Below are 15908 nucleotides of genomic sequence, written 5' to 3' on the forward strand. Positions count from 1 at the left end.
CAGAACTGAAAGTCTTTCCCTATTAAACACTATAATTCCCCATTCCCCCAGCCTCTGATACCCACCCTTCTACTGTCTATGAATTTGATGACTGTAGGGACCTCATATAGAAGGAATCACACAGTATTTGTTTTCTTCTTTTTGTGACTGGGTTAATTTTCCCTGGCATAAGGTCTGCAAAGTTAATCTTTTTCTTTTCTTTTTTAAAGAAATATAAGCAGTGAAGAGACTTGTCCAAGGCCACACAGCCAGGAAGTACTGAGTGGGGACCTAAGCAAACTGCCACTTTGGAGGTGGCACCTTCTGCAGGGTCCCACCTGGTGTCTCTGAGGACGTAGAGCCACCCAGGGCCTTCGGCATTTTGAGAAAAGAGCACCTCTGCCAAATATGCTTAGTACCTGTGGACTAACTGGAGCCTGAGCACTTGATATGCACAGTGTCAGGTTAGCTAACAAACCAGAGCTTACCCCAGAGTGCCTTCATAAGGGGAGGCTGGCCCAGGATCAGCCAGGGGCAGAGAGTGGGTGGGTGGAAATTTGAGAAATGCGAATGACAGTCCTGTGACAGGGAAGCTTATCAAGTATGGTCTCTGCAAAGTTGAGCGGTGCTACTTGAATAAGAACAAAGGGGCCAAAGTAGTTTACAGTAAATTAAGGTAAATAAATGCTTAGGCACCTTTGTGAACTGGAGCACAAGTAGTGCTTTAGGGCAGGGAGCTGAATGGGTGTTTTGGGGAATCTGAAAGAAAGGCGAAACGAGCCATTGGGCTCCAGCCCTGTTTCTGAGTGTGGTGAAGAGCCTAGGCTCCAGGCCTGACTCTGCAACTGACGGGCTGCTGGCCTCAGTTTGCTCACTTGTAAAATGGGAGTCATAACCACACTGATCTTGGTGGAAACCGGTGAGGTTTAAGGGGCTTGGTTCATGTGAAATGTTCGGAACAGAGCCAGGCACAAAGCAAGTTACTCAAGAATGGTCAGCTCTTCTCCTTGTGACCAGCAAAGTTACTACACAAACATGCTGCCTGGGACTTCCCTGGCAATCTAGGGGTTAAAACTGCATTTCCAATGCAGGGAACACGGGTTCAATCCCTGGTCAGGGAACTAAGATCTCACATGCTGTGTAGTATGGCCAGTAAGTAAATACATTAAATTGAATTACTTTAAAGATGCTACCTGGGATGATGCAGTCCGGGCGTCTCTACTGAGCACCCCCCATGGATCAGGCCTAGGACCCTCCGAAAGGAGAAAGGAATCCAGACGACCTATGTCTGTTCTCCTGCATAAACTGACTTTCACATTTCAGTCAGAGCTCGGGGTATAGGGATGCTCTTTCCTGAATGTCTGCCAAGGGGTTAGGAATGCCAGCTGGGAGGCAGTCATGCTGTGGGACCCTCAAAAGGCAGAGAGCTGAGACTGCAGATTCGAGAAGGATTTTCATCCTCTTGGGGCTCCCCTAAGCTTCCCTGTGCCTGGGGCGGCCCGGCTGTAAAACTAAGTGGGGAGAGGCCATGACTGCCCCGTGCATGGCCTTCTGGGGCTGAGAAACCTAACCCAGCTCTGGCTGCTTCTCTCCACTAAAAAAATAGACTAGAAGAAAATAAAATAAAAGGGGGGGTTTATTTATTTTCTTTCCTTTTCAAAGCAGTAGCACCATTTGCTGAAGCAAAATGTTTTTGTCTTCTGCAGAGTTCCTGGGGAAGGGCTGGGCTTGGCAGGGTGGCAGCTCTGTATTTATTGCCATGGGATACACGTGTGTGGGCCAAGCGTCTGTGACCCCATGGACTGTAGCCCACCAGGCTCCTCTGCCCACTGGATTCTCCAGGCAAGAACACTGGAGTGGGTTGCAATGTCCTCCTCCAGAGGATCTTTCCAACCCAGGGATCGAACCCATGTCTCTTATGTCTCCTGCATTGGCAGGTGGGTTCTTTACTACTAGTCCCACCTGGGAAGTCCCGTTTAGAGGATACTGTGTGCCTATTCTGTGTGGGACACAGTGCTGGGGGTACTTTCCACAAAAGTGGATGATGACTGTGATGACTAAGAATCAGACGAGAGGGTCCGTTGGCCAGCAGCCCTCTCCAGAGCAAGTGGCTCAACCAGTTAGAAGGTGGAGGCACAGACTCTGCTGCAGGGTTAATGTGTTGGCATAAACTCTGCTGCTTAACAGCTGTCACGGGAACAGTGTGGAGACTTAAGATATGGATGAAGGAAAAGAAAAAGCATCACCACAGGATGCCTGGGATGCAGGGACTGTATCAGAGACTTTCCCAAGGAAATCACACCTGGGACTTCTTACATATAGCTCGTGGCATCAGAAAAAGCATCAACCTTGATAGGTGTATGTGGAAAATACAAGACTAACTGGCTTCTTGACTTAGAGAGAAGCCCCTTCCGTGAGGACAGAAAGGGTTATGCTCTTGTGACTTTATGTCTGAAGCTGTCAAACATCCTACCTGGTTTGCTCTTTCAAGGTCCGTCATGATCATTTCAATTTCGTCGGCCCTGGGGAGGTGAGAGGGAGAGAGCAGGTTAGTCGATGGGCGAGGCAGGCTCAGGGGCCACCACTATTCCCGACTTGGCAGCGTGGCCCATGGGCACACAGGCCAGGCCAGTGTCAGGGCGGGGGCCTGCAGACCTGCAAGGGGACACGGATGCCTGCTGGCAGGAGGTGAGCTTACATTGAGGGAAAGAGCCTGTGTGCTCTTGAGGGGCACCCAGTCTCTTTGGGGAGACAGTGCGTCCTGCCAGGAGAGCCCTGAACAGAGCTCTGAACAGAGAGCTCTGGAAAAACAGAGGAGTCAGAGATGGATTCTCCTTGGGGGAGGGAATCAGAAAGGTTTCAGAGGAGGTGATATGAGAACTGGGTTTTGAAGGATGATTCGAAGTTTGCCAGGACTGAGAGAACCACGGACAGGTAGGGGAGGTGGGGAGAGACTGGGGATGCAGGCTGTGGGGCTCGGCAGTCTGCACCATGAACCAGCTGAGTCACCGTCACCTCCCACCTCCGAGCCTGCTCACACACAGGAAGTTGCCAGGTGCTTTTTTTTTTCTGTTCTGAAAGTCCTTTCTTGAGTAATTTGAAGGCACATACATGCTTCCAACATACAACATCATGAGAGAGAGAGGAACCATGCTCAGAGTTCTACTGAGAAGGACAATTCCAAAAGTCTGTGGCAGGTTTGAACAGAACTCCCACGGTAGTCGCTGCCCCAGACAGGTCCCGATGGTGGCCCCAGTGAAGAGGTCAAGGTCAAGACTGCTACCTATGAAAGGTTCAGTAGCCCCCGTGAAAGAGGGGATGGAACATTACAGCATGGACTCCCTCCGGCTGGGGCCGCCTCATTCCAGGCCCCGTGGGGACCTGAGCTGGCTCTGCTATCTGCAGGACTCAGGCCCACCCCTCCCTGCTGGACTGCTTGCTTGCTGGACTCCCTTGGCTGTCCTTCTGTGTCGAGGCTCTTGGCCCCCACCCACAGCCCTGTGCCCCAACAGCTCCCGCCACGTCTGGACTCCTATGTAGCCTGGACCTGTACTGCCTGTCCCATCACTCTCCACCTCTGGGAGCCTCGTCCCCTACTTCCGCCCCTCCCCCAACCCTGCCAGTGGCTCCATCTCAGGAGGCAGCAGTCTCCCCACCAGTGTACGTCTCCTCCACCTGCTGGCACAGGGCTTGGTGTTAAGCCGATGGTCAGAGTCCTGAGTGCAGCTGGTCCTTCCAGTGATGGGCTGGTCGGCCAGTCTACCCGCTGGGGCAGGTCGGGGTGCCTGGACAGGCTGCCTCCAGGGTTCTTCTGTTCCCCAAACCTGCTACTCTGGTCCTAACCACCCCCCCTTAATACAGAGAGCGGGACGAGCTACTCAGGCCCTGGCTGGTCTGTTTTTGCTATTTGCTGCATCGTGTGTTCCCTCCTATGGCCCTGAGCCTTTCCCAGCCTTTAGGCATGCCCTGCGATTCCAGGCAATCTCATCAACTCTCGGCACTCTGAACAAGGTAACAGACGCCTGGTGATCAGGTTCACAGATCGTGGTATCTGTCTGAAACAGTATCCTGCCTTCAGACTCGTCAGAGAAAAGTCCGAAACACCTCATCAAATGGCCTGATTAAATGAAGTTATTTTTAGGCCAACTTAGTGAAGGAGGCAGTGTCTCAAAGACAAACACTCAAACTGGGGCCCTGCAGGGAAATGCTGGGGGCTGGAGGTAGGCCTGGGGTGGCTTCAATTGGGAAACATCTCCCTGCACCATCTCAAAAGGAAACCTCTAGGATATCAGAGAGAAACTGCCGTGACTCCGGAGGGTAAAACCATCATGAAAGTGTTAAGATCTGCTGTGACAGAAAAGGGGACTTGACGGTCAGAACCGAAAACTGTCTAGACAACCTGCTGATGAAGCACAAACTTCATTGCGTATGCAAAACAATAAAAAGTTAACAAACTTCTCCTAAGGCAAATCACTACTTTTAAATGCAGTTTTGAACTTAAATCAGTTATTCACTACTTATTCACCAAGTCCAGATCCACGTGGCCACCCGCCCAGCCTGCCAGCTGCTGGCATCATTCGGACACTCACTCATTTGGTCCATGAATGTTTCGAGATACCTAAAAGCTCCCTGGCCACAGGACGGGTGCAGGCAGACGTGGCTCCTATAAAGTCCACTGGGGCTGCATTTACAAGAGGCAGACAGAAACGCTTGGCTACTGAGCACCCAAAACAAGACCTCCAGGTGCCCTGTCTCCCTTCTCTCTGGAGCACGTTGGGGAGCTGGTGGTTGCAGGACCCAGGAGGTGGACAGGGAACGGCCAGGGCTGGAGGAGTCAGGGAGGGTTTCCTGAATTTCTCCTGTTATATCTTCCACGAACCCCTTCCTCTTTACTTTTGGCTAAGTTATCTCTGTTATTCAGATATTCTTCTACTCAGTTTGGCTCTCCCACTATCTGGCTACTGTCGGCATACCTACTTCCGCCCTTCACATTGTCCAAACTTTCCCTCCATTTGCTGTGTCCTGATCCTCTCCTGCCCCTCTGGACGGTTCTTCAGCTTGATCCCCTGTACCTGTGCTCAGCCTGGGATCCGTCTCTTTTCTCTGCTTCCTTGGTTTAGTTTTTTGTCTCTCATTCCCACTCCCTTCATTATTAAGTTATTCCTTGGTTTTGCTTTATGTTTTCTCGAGAGTATTTCTTACACTTATTTCATATGACGGGCCCATCTGACTGCCTTCCAGAGAGGGCTGTCCTCCTCTGGGGCCGCTTTCCCTGGGGTTACCAGCTACTCTTCCTGGCAGTGTACACAGTGGGGTGGGGAGCACAGAGAGGCAGACCTGCTGTGTATTTCTCAGGATGAATCAAAAAAGACACACGGCAATGTTCAATGCATTTTGCTGGGTGAAGGAAGGAAAGGCAGGGAATGACCCTAGGTCTCCAGAGTAAACTGATAGCGCCTTTCCACCAGGAAAACTCTTTGGCCAGAGCTTCACCTTGCTTTCTTTCCTTCTTTCATTCCTTCCTTCCTTTCTCCATGCTGTGCAGCTTGCAGGATCTTAGTTCTCTGACTAGGGATCGAACCTATGTCTTCTGCAGTGGAAGCTTGAAGTCCTAACCACTGGACCTCCAGGAAATTCCCAGGGCTTTGCCTTTAATTCTCAGCATTAGGAGGAGGTGATCCCCCTGGTAAAATGCCCCAACTTCTGTTCTGGAGATTAAGGGTAGAGGTGTGACTGTCCGGGGACCCACACTCACTTATTTTTAATCCACCCCTCACTCCTTGCCTGGCTACTGTCATTGGCCATGGGGTCAGGACAAGGTCAGACATAGGCCTGGGCTAGAAGAGAGAGGTATTCTCAGTGATTCTCTGGCTTCACAGAGAGGCTGGGTCAGCAAAGATGGGACCTGCGGGGTCTGGGAAGTGATGTCCAGATCCGGCCAGATTTAGGGGCCTGGGCCTGAGTGCCTCCGAGGTGAATGGTTTTGTTTGGTCATTACAATATCCAGTACCCAGAAAACAATATATCATCTCTGAAAGATTTCAAGTCACTGATTAAAAAAAAAAATTAGCCACATTTAAACAGGAAGGTGTCTTTTTGGCATTCTGCAGCAATCCCTGGAGATGAATTTCAAGTTTTTCCATCTTCTCGTCAGTTTAACTTTGGTTACTAGGCAACTGCTAAACTGACCAAAATATTGAATGTGATAACAAGCGCAGCCCTTACCTTTCATTATGAGAGCAAGTCTCTTATTTCCAGAGCTTTCAGACGATAATGCCAACACTGAGTCCTGCTGTTCCAGGGCCGGGAAATTCAACACTGGCTCCCCTGAAGACAGCAGGGCCCAGGGGGGCTAGATGGGACCAGAGTCACAGGAGACAGTGGTAGGAACCAGGGATGCAGTGGACGAGGAAAAGTTCAGATGATTATTATAGAAGTCTGTAGGCTCAGTGATGCACCTTCCCAAGGGGGCATGCTTTTTAAAAGGTGAGATGAAAAACACAACCCGCTGGGTACCAAAATGTGATCAGGGCTCCTGGAGACGCGAAGTGCAGCCCTTGGTGCTGGCAGACTTGTCAGTGCTGGTCGAATCTTAGAATTCATCTGCTACCGAGTCTGTACAACTCACTCCTCACCAAGCTGCTGCTGCCCCCCTCCCTCCTCAACAACATGAATCCTACCAGACAAACTGCCCTCAACAAGTAACATGAAACTGCCCAGGGGTTAAGAAAGCAACTAGAAATGTTATCTGAAAACTATAGTTATGAATTAGATGGCATGTGCTCTCATAGCAGGGCGGTCAACAATATTCCGAGGGGGTTTTTCCTTCTTTTTGTTTCGTAGGCTCAACTACCACATCAGTGGGTTGGAGACTGACATTAGTCTAAAATCATTTATTTTCCAAAGTCCATAATAACTGCACGTTATTGTTTGCTCAGCAAAACTATTTATTATTAAGATTACGTTCTCTCACCTTTTTATGAGCTGACAAAACAGCTTTCACTGAACTATTAACCGGAGCAGCATTGTGCTCTGCTCTGGCTTCAGACTGCAGATCATTTCGGCCGGGCCTGGAATATGCAGTTTCATTCAGTCAGTTCCCCACAGATCATTCCAGGGTAGTCTCTGGGCTGGCACATGATTTTTTATGAGGAACTTGAAAGGACACAGTCAAGGCCGACGGCAGGGAAATCGTATCCACGATGGAAACGCTGTGTTTCCTTTCACACCAGTCTCCCGAGTGCTGAGGGATGGCACCAGGGCAAGGGTGGAGCATATTTCAATCCCAAACAATCCTGCGACTTCAGGAGCTATTTAAGCAAAATACATCTACAAAGCAGTTGAAAAAGCGTCTGGGGCGAACTTCAAAGGTCAGTGTATTTTCTTGGACCCAGGTCAAGAGCCTCAATTCTAGATTGTAAAGCTCTTAGGCATCAAAAGAAGAAATATCTTGAACTTCCCTGACAGTCGGGGGTTAGGACCCTTCGCTTTCACTGCAGAGGGCATGGTTTGATCCCTGGTGGGGAAACTAAGATCTTGCAAGCTGTGTGGTGCAGTCAAAAAAACAAAACAATAAAAGAAAAACAGAAGAGGAAGAAATATCTAAAGATCCATTCTCCTTGTTTTAAAAACAAGCAAAAAGTTCCAGTATGCTTGGTAAAGTGAATGCCTGTCCTACCGACTGGATGCTATGTCTGCCGCCTGGGCCATCAGGAAGGCGGGTCAGTCTCCAGATCTGGCTCCCAGCACTAAGGGCCAGAGGAGCCCAGAAGCAGGGCTTGCTGGACTGTGTGCAGAAAGAACTGGTGGGAAAACGAAGAGGAGGAGGAGCCAGAGGACCAGGGAGGAGGATGGTGTCTTGGCTATAGGGCTGGAATCACCTTGATAGGGGTTGAGGGTCCTCAGAAAAGGGGCCTCTTCCACCTGCACACGGGCACACAGATAGGACTTGGTCTCAGGAGAGGAAAGGCTGGTCTGAGTCCAGTGTGACAGGCGGGGCAAGGCTGCACAAGAAGAAGGTGGCACCAGATTGAGGCCTAGGGGTGTGAGTGGAGGCGGGGCAGCTGGCCCTCAGTGATGCTTACAGAGCACCTACTATGTGCCACGTCCGATGGGGAAACAAACATCCCGGGTTGGCAGTGCACAGGGCACTGACATTCGCCTTAATAGGACCACAGGGACGGACGCCATACATCCCAGGAGTTCAAAGATGGGAGACCCTGTCACTGCCTGCTCAGGAAGGTGCAGGGAGGTGAAGACACCAGGGAATTTGGGTCCAGGGACAGCCCAGAAGGAGGGACAGCAGGCTTTGCAAACAGGAGGAGAGAGGCTCTTGGAGGAGAGGACCTCTGGTCTGCAAGCTGAAGGAGGCAGAGAACAGCTGGCAGAGGTAGGCACAACCAGACTGAACCGGACCACACGGGGTGGGAGTCGGGCAAGCTTCTGTTTCCATGGCAACCACCCCAACCACGCCATGAGGCCAGCCTCTTCCTGCCCCTTCTGTGCCTCCTATTGCTTCCTCTCATGACAGCAGAGCCCAGACACATAGCTCGGGCGACAGTGGGGACCCTTGCCTAACGTCAGATGGTGGCTGACATCACAGGTGATGCCTCCAATGGTTTACCACCAAACACTTTGCTCATTTTGGGCTTTAAATACATGTGTTTGTTTGTATTTTGTTAATGCGACAGCCAACTGTTTGATTTTATTAAGGCTTTTTAATAAAAGAAGGACACTGATTTTATTAAGTACCTTTTAAGCATTTATGAAGCTAATTAGAAGGTTCTTCTCCTCTGACTCGCTGAAATGGTAAATTATACTGACAGTCACTTGCCACCCATTTGGTTGTGGATATTACGTGCTTAATATGCTCCTGAGTTCTATTTGCTAATATTTTATTGAGTAATTTTCCCCATAAATATTTATAAGTGAGACTGGCCTCTGATTTCTTTTGTCTCATCTTTGTCAGGTAAACTCATATAAAGTACTTTGAAAGCATTTCCTTCTTTTTGTAGACAGAGTGAGCCATCACAGATTTGATGATATTCTCAAAAAACCTGAACCCACATTCTACCCATTGGTCTCAACATGTTGCCTGGCAGGCCAGCCCCTGGCCGCCTCCTGCTCCCAGGGGCAGAGATCGCAGCCAGCCTGCCTTTGCGCGATGGGCTCGGCAAGCTGCTCCCCAGCTCTCTCCCTCCCGTGTCCTCTGGGCCAGGACCCCTGGGGGAGCCCACCTCTCATCAACACCTCAGCTCCTTTTCCAGTTTCATTTCCCGCTTGTCTAACCATCCAGACGAAGAGGCCCAAGTGCACAACTGCTCCTTCGGAGCCGCTGAGCTGGGGTTGAGGCTTTAGTCTGCGAGTGACATGCATTCTGTGCACATTTCCTTTTGTGGCTCCATCAACAAATGCTCTTGTGGGTTCTCTAGCCTTATTCTGTTCCTTAGAGCCACCACGCTTGTCCGCATGGCTGTCCCCTCTGCTGAGCTCCGCACACTGCTTCTGTCACCATCCAGGCCTTGGCTCCAGGGCCCACTGTCCTCTGAGGGTCTCCTGGCAGCCCTGCTCCCCGTCATGTGCTCATTTATTTTTATTGCACTTATTTCTGCCTCTGAGCACCTTGTTCAGGTACTGATGGCTTGTTTATTCACGGCCATGATCCCAGAGAACACAGCAGGCGCTCTCTAAATCCTGGCTGATGAACGACGCAGACCTATGACGCCTTCATTTCCTCGAGTCCACCCTGCATGTGACAGGCAACAACTCACTGGCTGGGATTCTAAAGAGCAGAAAGTGGAGGGCTGTTTTGCCAAGTTGTAAATATGACTTTCAAGGAAAGAGTCTGTAAGTCGTTTTGGCAGAAGGAAAATAATTAGTTTTTCTGACCACTTTTTGTAGCTCTTGAAAGAGGAGGCAAACACTCTCCCTGGAAGAAAAAGTATCTATAGACACAGGTTCATGGGAGCGTGAGTTGCCAGAGCACAGGGCTGTTGGCTCATCTCCCTGTTGCTCCCTGTTATTCCCCGTCCCTCCCGGGGCCCACAGGGCCGGATACAAACAGGACTCGACACAGACTGACTGGGGAGGTGGGAGAGAAAGCATCCTTTGTGGAAGGGTTTTCTTGACAACCCCCACCTATATGATGGGTCCTGTCTCTCATTTTCCACCAGGGTTAAGCCATCTCTGCTTTGGGGTGAAACTACCTGGCATCCATTCAAGCCCCCAATCAAACGTGTCACCCCAGAGTGGACCCTCCTTCTCTGATCAAGTCGAGGTCTGGGCAGAGAAACAGTTGTAGAGCTTGACCGCTACGTCAGACCTTCTGGAAATAGTGGTTTTTACTCTCGTTGCAAATAAAACCGTATCGAGAGACAGTTAAACGGCCAGAAGGTCACCTCTGCTTGCTCAGAAATTAACCACAATTTGCTCCTTCTGATGACTGTTATATTTAAATGTCAGTGATACAAGTAATGATTAAAATCAATTTTGGTGAAGCCTCATCAATACCAAATGGGACGGAAATTTCCCTTTTGGCTCTATTATTTAACTGACTTGCTTACACGAAAATAATTTAAATAAATCCTCCTTTAGTTTAATCTGAGTCACTCCCCAAAGTACAACCCGCTATGATCAGAAACTGCCTGTGACCATCACTCAGGCTCAGTCCTCACAGGGTAGGGCCCCAGGGACAGCCATGCCTGGAGAATTAGCTCACGAGACTGCTGCTCCTGAGGTCGTGTCTCTTGGGATAAGCATCTGGATTAACTTCAGATGCCTCTTGCCACTTCTCTCATGTTCTCTAAAACCGTGGCTCTAAAAGCCATGCGGAGCAGTCTGGTGTGAAAATCCTTTTCTTCCCTTAAATCAAGTGCCAGGGGTCACAAGTAGGATGGAGTGATGACACCTCGGGCTAGAGTCACCAGGATGTGGCTGGCATGGCAGGCAGACAGGCCGGACTCCCTCCCACTGCCTCCTGGTCCTTTGACCTTGGGCAGATCTGGGAGCGTGACAGTCATCTGCCGGGGAGGAATAGTGAGGCCTTTGCCAAAGAAACTGGCACAAGGACGAAATAAGAATACTGATGGAGAGTAAAAAGAAAACTTCGCAAACCCACGCACACATTCATTATTACTGTTGTGCATGAAAATCAGGATCTTTCTTTTATGGTCACAGCTAATTTTCGACACCCAAGACAACAGATTATAATCACAATTGCCTAGGAAGTAGGTTTTGCCCCCGAACTCCAGTCTAAATCTGATCAGACCTCTGGGTTCAACTACAAACTTGCAGGGATGAAAGGACAGAGGAACAAGCTAAACTACATCTGGGGAAACAAGATAGAGACTGTGAGAAACTCTTCAGGGCAAGTAAGCTGGTTTTTCTTTCAAACAGGTTGAAAGGAAAAGAAAAAGAGATGGATCAATAAAAATGAATGAGACTTAAAAGATATACCAACCAATTGCAATGTGTGGGTCTTAATTTGGATCCTGAGTCAAAACAACTTAAAAAATTTCATGTATGATGTTTAGGGGTAATTAGAAATTTAAGTATTGATGACATAAAGAAGTTAATTTTGATGTGATAATAGGGTGCGTGCTCAGTTGCTCAGTTGTGTCTTGACTCTTTGTGGCCTCATGGACTGTAGCCCACCAGGCTCTTCTGTCCATGGAATTCTCCAGACAAGAATACTGGAGTGGTTTGCCATTTCCTCCTCCAGTAAATCTTCCTGACCCAAGGACTGAACCCGCATCCCTTGCATCTCCTGCACTGGCAGAAGGATTCTTTACAACTGCATCACCTATGATAATAGTATGGTGGCTATATTAAAGACGAAGAGTCCTGAATGTGAGGCTCTACAGGCCAAACCATTTAGAGGTGAAAGGAAAGGATTCTGGAAGGAGCTTCAAGATAAAATGGCAGTAAGGACAGGTGGGCCAGGAAAACATGGTTGGAATTGTCCAGTAGGCACCAAGGGGTTCTGTCCTCTACTGTATGTCAGAAATTGAACATAATAACAAGCAAGCAAACAAACAAAATTATCAGGTGATTAAAAAAAGCATAGGCCATCACAGTAGTTTTGTGTCTCTCCATCATAACCTGTCAACTATAAAGTTGGTACGTAGGCTGTTGACCACTGTTGGCACAGAAATGAGGTGATTAGAAGGCCTGTGCAGAGACAAGCAGGATCCTACAGAGTGGCCCCTGGGAACGAATACAGATGAGGAGTACTTTGCTAGTTTTAGTCAAGTCAGTTAACCTCTCAGTATCTCAGTTAACTCATCAAAGGGAAGGAAAAACGATGTGTATGAAAGGCACACCTCTGCAAGGAGAATGTGATTGAAAAATCATCCATGAGTATTTCTCTTTGATACAGAGTAAGTGGATTCTGGAGGGGACACAGGAATCCCAACCTTCCTCCCTCCAGGAAAGGGGCTCCCAGCAGCTGCCTCCACGTGGGATCTGGAGGGAGCTGAGGCCGCCACCCTCAGCACCCGATCCCCTGGGAGCTGGCTGGTTGGGGGAGTCTTGGGCAGAGGACACGGCCAGTGGGACTGTGGACCCAGGTTGCTGCTTCTTTCCTCCAGATATTTAAGAAATAGGTCTTTTTGGTGGTTGGAGCATGGCCTGCCCCCATGTGAGCTTTCATGCTTTCAGAGCCTCCTTTCAGATTTCGTTTCTTTTCCCTGTTGGCTTGACCTGGAAGCACTCTGCCTTGGGCTGACAGGTGCCCCTGGTCCTGGGCATCATACCATCTCCCGAGGGCACAGGGGCCGTGCCACCACTGCAGATGAACAGGAGCATGCTGCTCAGATTCCACAGGAGGGGAAACTGAGGGTGGGGGTGAGTGGTGACCAAGAAGCTCAAGGTCACAGAGAGCAGCAGTCTAGGGTAAGAACCCTGCGTTTATGTGGGAATGTGAGGGATTCTAATTACCCCCTTTCTCTCCTAAGTACTATGTGGTAGGAACTGTTAAGAGAAGGTTTGGTGGCAGAGAAGTTAAAACTCAGAATAAGGAAACCTCTCCAATTGCATTCTAGTTATTATGCTTAGCTCCCTTCCTCTCCAAGTCCAAGGCTGAGACGACTTCCTGGGACTTCTTGGGTCCACCTCGGGGCGCCGGGCTGTCCTCCGATCACATCCACACCCCGGGGCCTTCTGACCACACCTCCTGGTCCTTCAGAGCTGCTTGCAGAGCCTCCCCTCCACTGGTCTCTCCCCATCAATCCAGCACTTGGCTCACCTGTGGCTTCGGAGGCCCTGGTAGCATCTGTCCATGGCCACCGCCCCCTTAACTGCCCTGCACTTAAGGCAGCTGGTGGTTTGTCTCCTTCACCCCGCAGGGTCGGGAAGTGAAACTGGAGAACTAGGCAGCCGACGGCAGTGGCCCGTCCCAAGGAAAGACAGCATCCTTCCTCTTCCTCTCGCTGGCACCGAGAGTCTGCAATTCGGCAGCGTAAGTGCCTTTTTTTAGGGCAACTTAAAAATGAATAATTCAGTGGTTCCTCTTCTACTTGTGAAGTGTTAGACAAACAATTCAGACGGGGCCAGACTTGCTGGCCCCACGAAGACCGTCCCTTCCCTTTGGTCTGACATCATCGGGTTTGGCCATGAATCTTTAAGAACACCCTCCATCCTGTCTAATCACTAAAATACCACAAAGGAAGTTCACGATACTTAGACATAAGGGAAAAAAATAGCAAGGTTAATTGCAACATAAAGTTTTCCCTCGTTGCCAAGCAAACAGTACTTCAGGGCGTCACAGTAACACTGAACTCAGAAAGTCCTATGCGGGGAATGTCTTAGTCACGTCAGGTTATTGAGTTGTTGAGCTTTAATTCAAATCCAAGTCTTAAAGAAGCATCTTTCCCATGGAACTCTAAGCTTGAATTCCCAGGTTTTAATCTAAGAGCTTCACTGATTCTGTGTCTTGTATTAAAGGCACCTGGAATACTTTTTGGAGGTTGGTGTGATGAAAATTTGAAGTTAAACAAACGAATGTCCTTCCTGGTTTTATTAGAGAATTCACATTTGGAAGGGATTGTTATGGGACAAGCCAAACCCTCTTCCATATATTCATGGTTGGTTGGAAAACGTCAGTGGATATAACTCCGAGGGCCCTCCGTTGGGAAGACACAGTCAGCAAATAACTGCCTTACAGCTCAGCTATGTGTGGTGACCACTGATGTACAATGTCACTGGGATTCTGGGCAGGAAACTGGATCCAGTCAGCTTTCCAAATGACAGGGTAGGGCACTCCCTGGGTTTAACCCTTATGGAAGGACCCTGGATACCTTGAAAGTATATTTCTGAGTTTAGTAAAAGTTAAACAATGTGATGATAAGAATGTGTCTATGTTTGTGCCTTAGAATCTACCTAGCAAGCCTCAAGTTTGTGCAAAAATATTTACCATGTGACAGAGAAAAAAGGATTCTTGTCACTGTAGTTGATAATCCCTCTGAGCAGCAGGTGCTTTGTGAAGGCAGTAGGAGAGACTCATAAGTTAAAGTGTTAGTCACTCAGTCGTGTCCAACTCTTTGCGACCCAGTGGGCTGTAGCCTACCAGGCTCCTCTGTCCATGGGATTCTCCAGGCAAGAATACTGTAGTGGGCAGCCATTCCCTTCTCCAGGGAATCTTTCCGATCCAGGGATCGAACCCAGGCTTCCCGCAATCTGCAGGCAGACTGTTTACTGTCTGAGCCACCAGGGAAGCCCATGGCCCTCGGGAAACTGAAACAACTTTAAGGAAATCGCCAGCGGAATGTGAAGGTTCAGTGTGGTCTATGAAGGATTGGGTCTCACTGCAGAGGGAGGCGAGGCTAATGTTGTGAAGTAGAACTTGCTGCTATGCTTGACATATAATGTAATAGCAGTGCAGTATGGTAAGAGAATTTAAAACAAATATGTGGCTTTTAAAAGGCTTCCAAAGGGTTCAACAGTTTGGCATTTGACACTGAATTTCAGTAAAAAGAGGGGGTCTGGAGCAGGGCTGGCCTGGAGGGCCCAGGACGTTCAGAGTCAATTGTGCTCTGTGGTCCATCTTCCTTAAATAGATCAGAAAGCTTATGACAGAGAAGATGTGAATTGGGGTGGGGTGGGGGGAAGCGTATTAAGAATAAAGACAAATGTGTAAGAGTTATACTGGTAAATGTAACCAGGCCAAATTCACCTACAGAAATAAAATATGTATTGGAAGAAAACCCCAAGCCTAACAAAATGCAATAAAAACATACCTCAAAAGAGGAAAAGATTAACTAGACTTTTTCAAAAGGCTAGGGTAAGGTTTTAAAGCCACGCTAGCCAATATTATATGTAGCAAAATAACATTACAGAGAAAGAAGTCATATTTAGAGGTGTAGTAAATAATAAAACACAACAAGCTTGAACTTGTCTTAAATCACAAAGTAAGACAATCCATAAAATATGCAGTATAAAAATGGAAAGAAACACAATATATAGAAGCATTTTCCTACTAGAAAACGAACCACACCAAATGACACAGAGGAAGGGTTCCAGTCACATAGAATCTGAAACCCAGGTCACAGCTGAATTTAAATGGAAATCACAAGAGTGCGGGGTCTCAAACAGGACAGACATTTAAACCAAGAGCCTCCACTGCTCTCCATAGGCAGATGAGAGAGATGCTCCTTTTAAAAAACAGGAATGAAAGAGAAGAATCAGGTATCCTGGTTGTCAGAAAAGCACACAAATTCACTACTTATAGGTAATATGGCTACATGCTCGTCCACAAGGATTCATTAGAGCAAAAGAGCAGAGAACCCATGAACCAAGAATTCAGCAAAGCCCCACGTTTTTTGATAAAGACAAAAAATGACACTTCTATGTACCAGTAATAAATATCTAGAAAATGAAATAAATGATTTCATCTACAACAGGGATATAAATATTAAACATGTGGGAATTAAAAT

General features: G+C 48.4%; 1 protein-coding gene across 8 annotated transcripts in view; it reads right to left on the reverse strand.

The window, feature by feature from the left end:
- CUX1 (cut like homeobox 1) overlaps positions 1–15908 on the reverse strand; it is a 348366-nt gene that overhangs the window by 100544 nt on the left and 231914 nt on the right. For all 8 annotated transcript variants that reach the window (XM_070460260.1, XM_070460259.1, XM_070460255.1 and 5 more), the window contains exon 9: positions 2453–2501. In XM_070460260.1, the coding sequence (XP_070316361.1) occupies positions 2453–2501 (49 nt within the window). The remainder of the gene's footprint in view (positions 1–2452; positions 2502–15908) is intronic.

Source organism: Odocoileus virginianus, chromosome 33 (assembly GCF_023699985.2).
Source record: "Odocoileus virginianus isolate 20LAN1187 ecotype Illinois chromosome 33, Ovbor_1.2, whole genome shotgun sequence".
NCBI classification, from domain to species: Eukaryota; Metazoa; Chordata; class Mammalia; order Artiodactyla; family Cervidae; genus Odocoileus; species Odocoileus virginianus.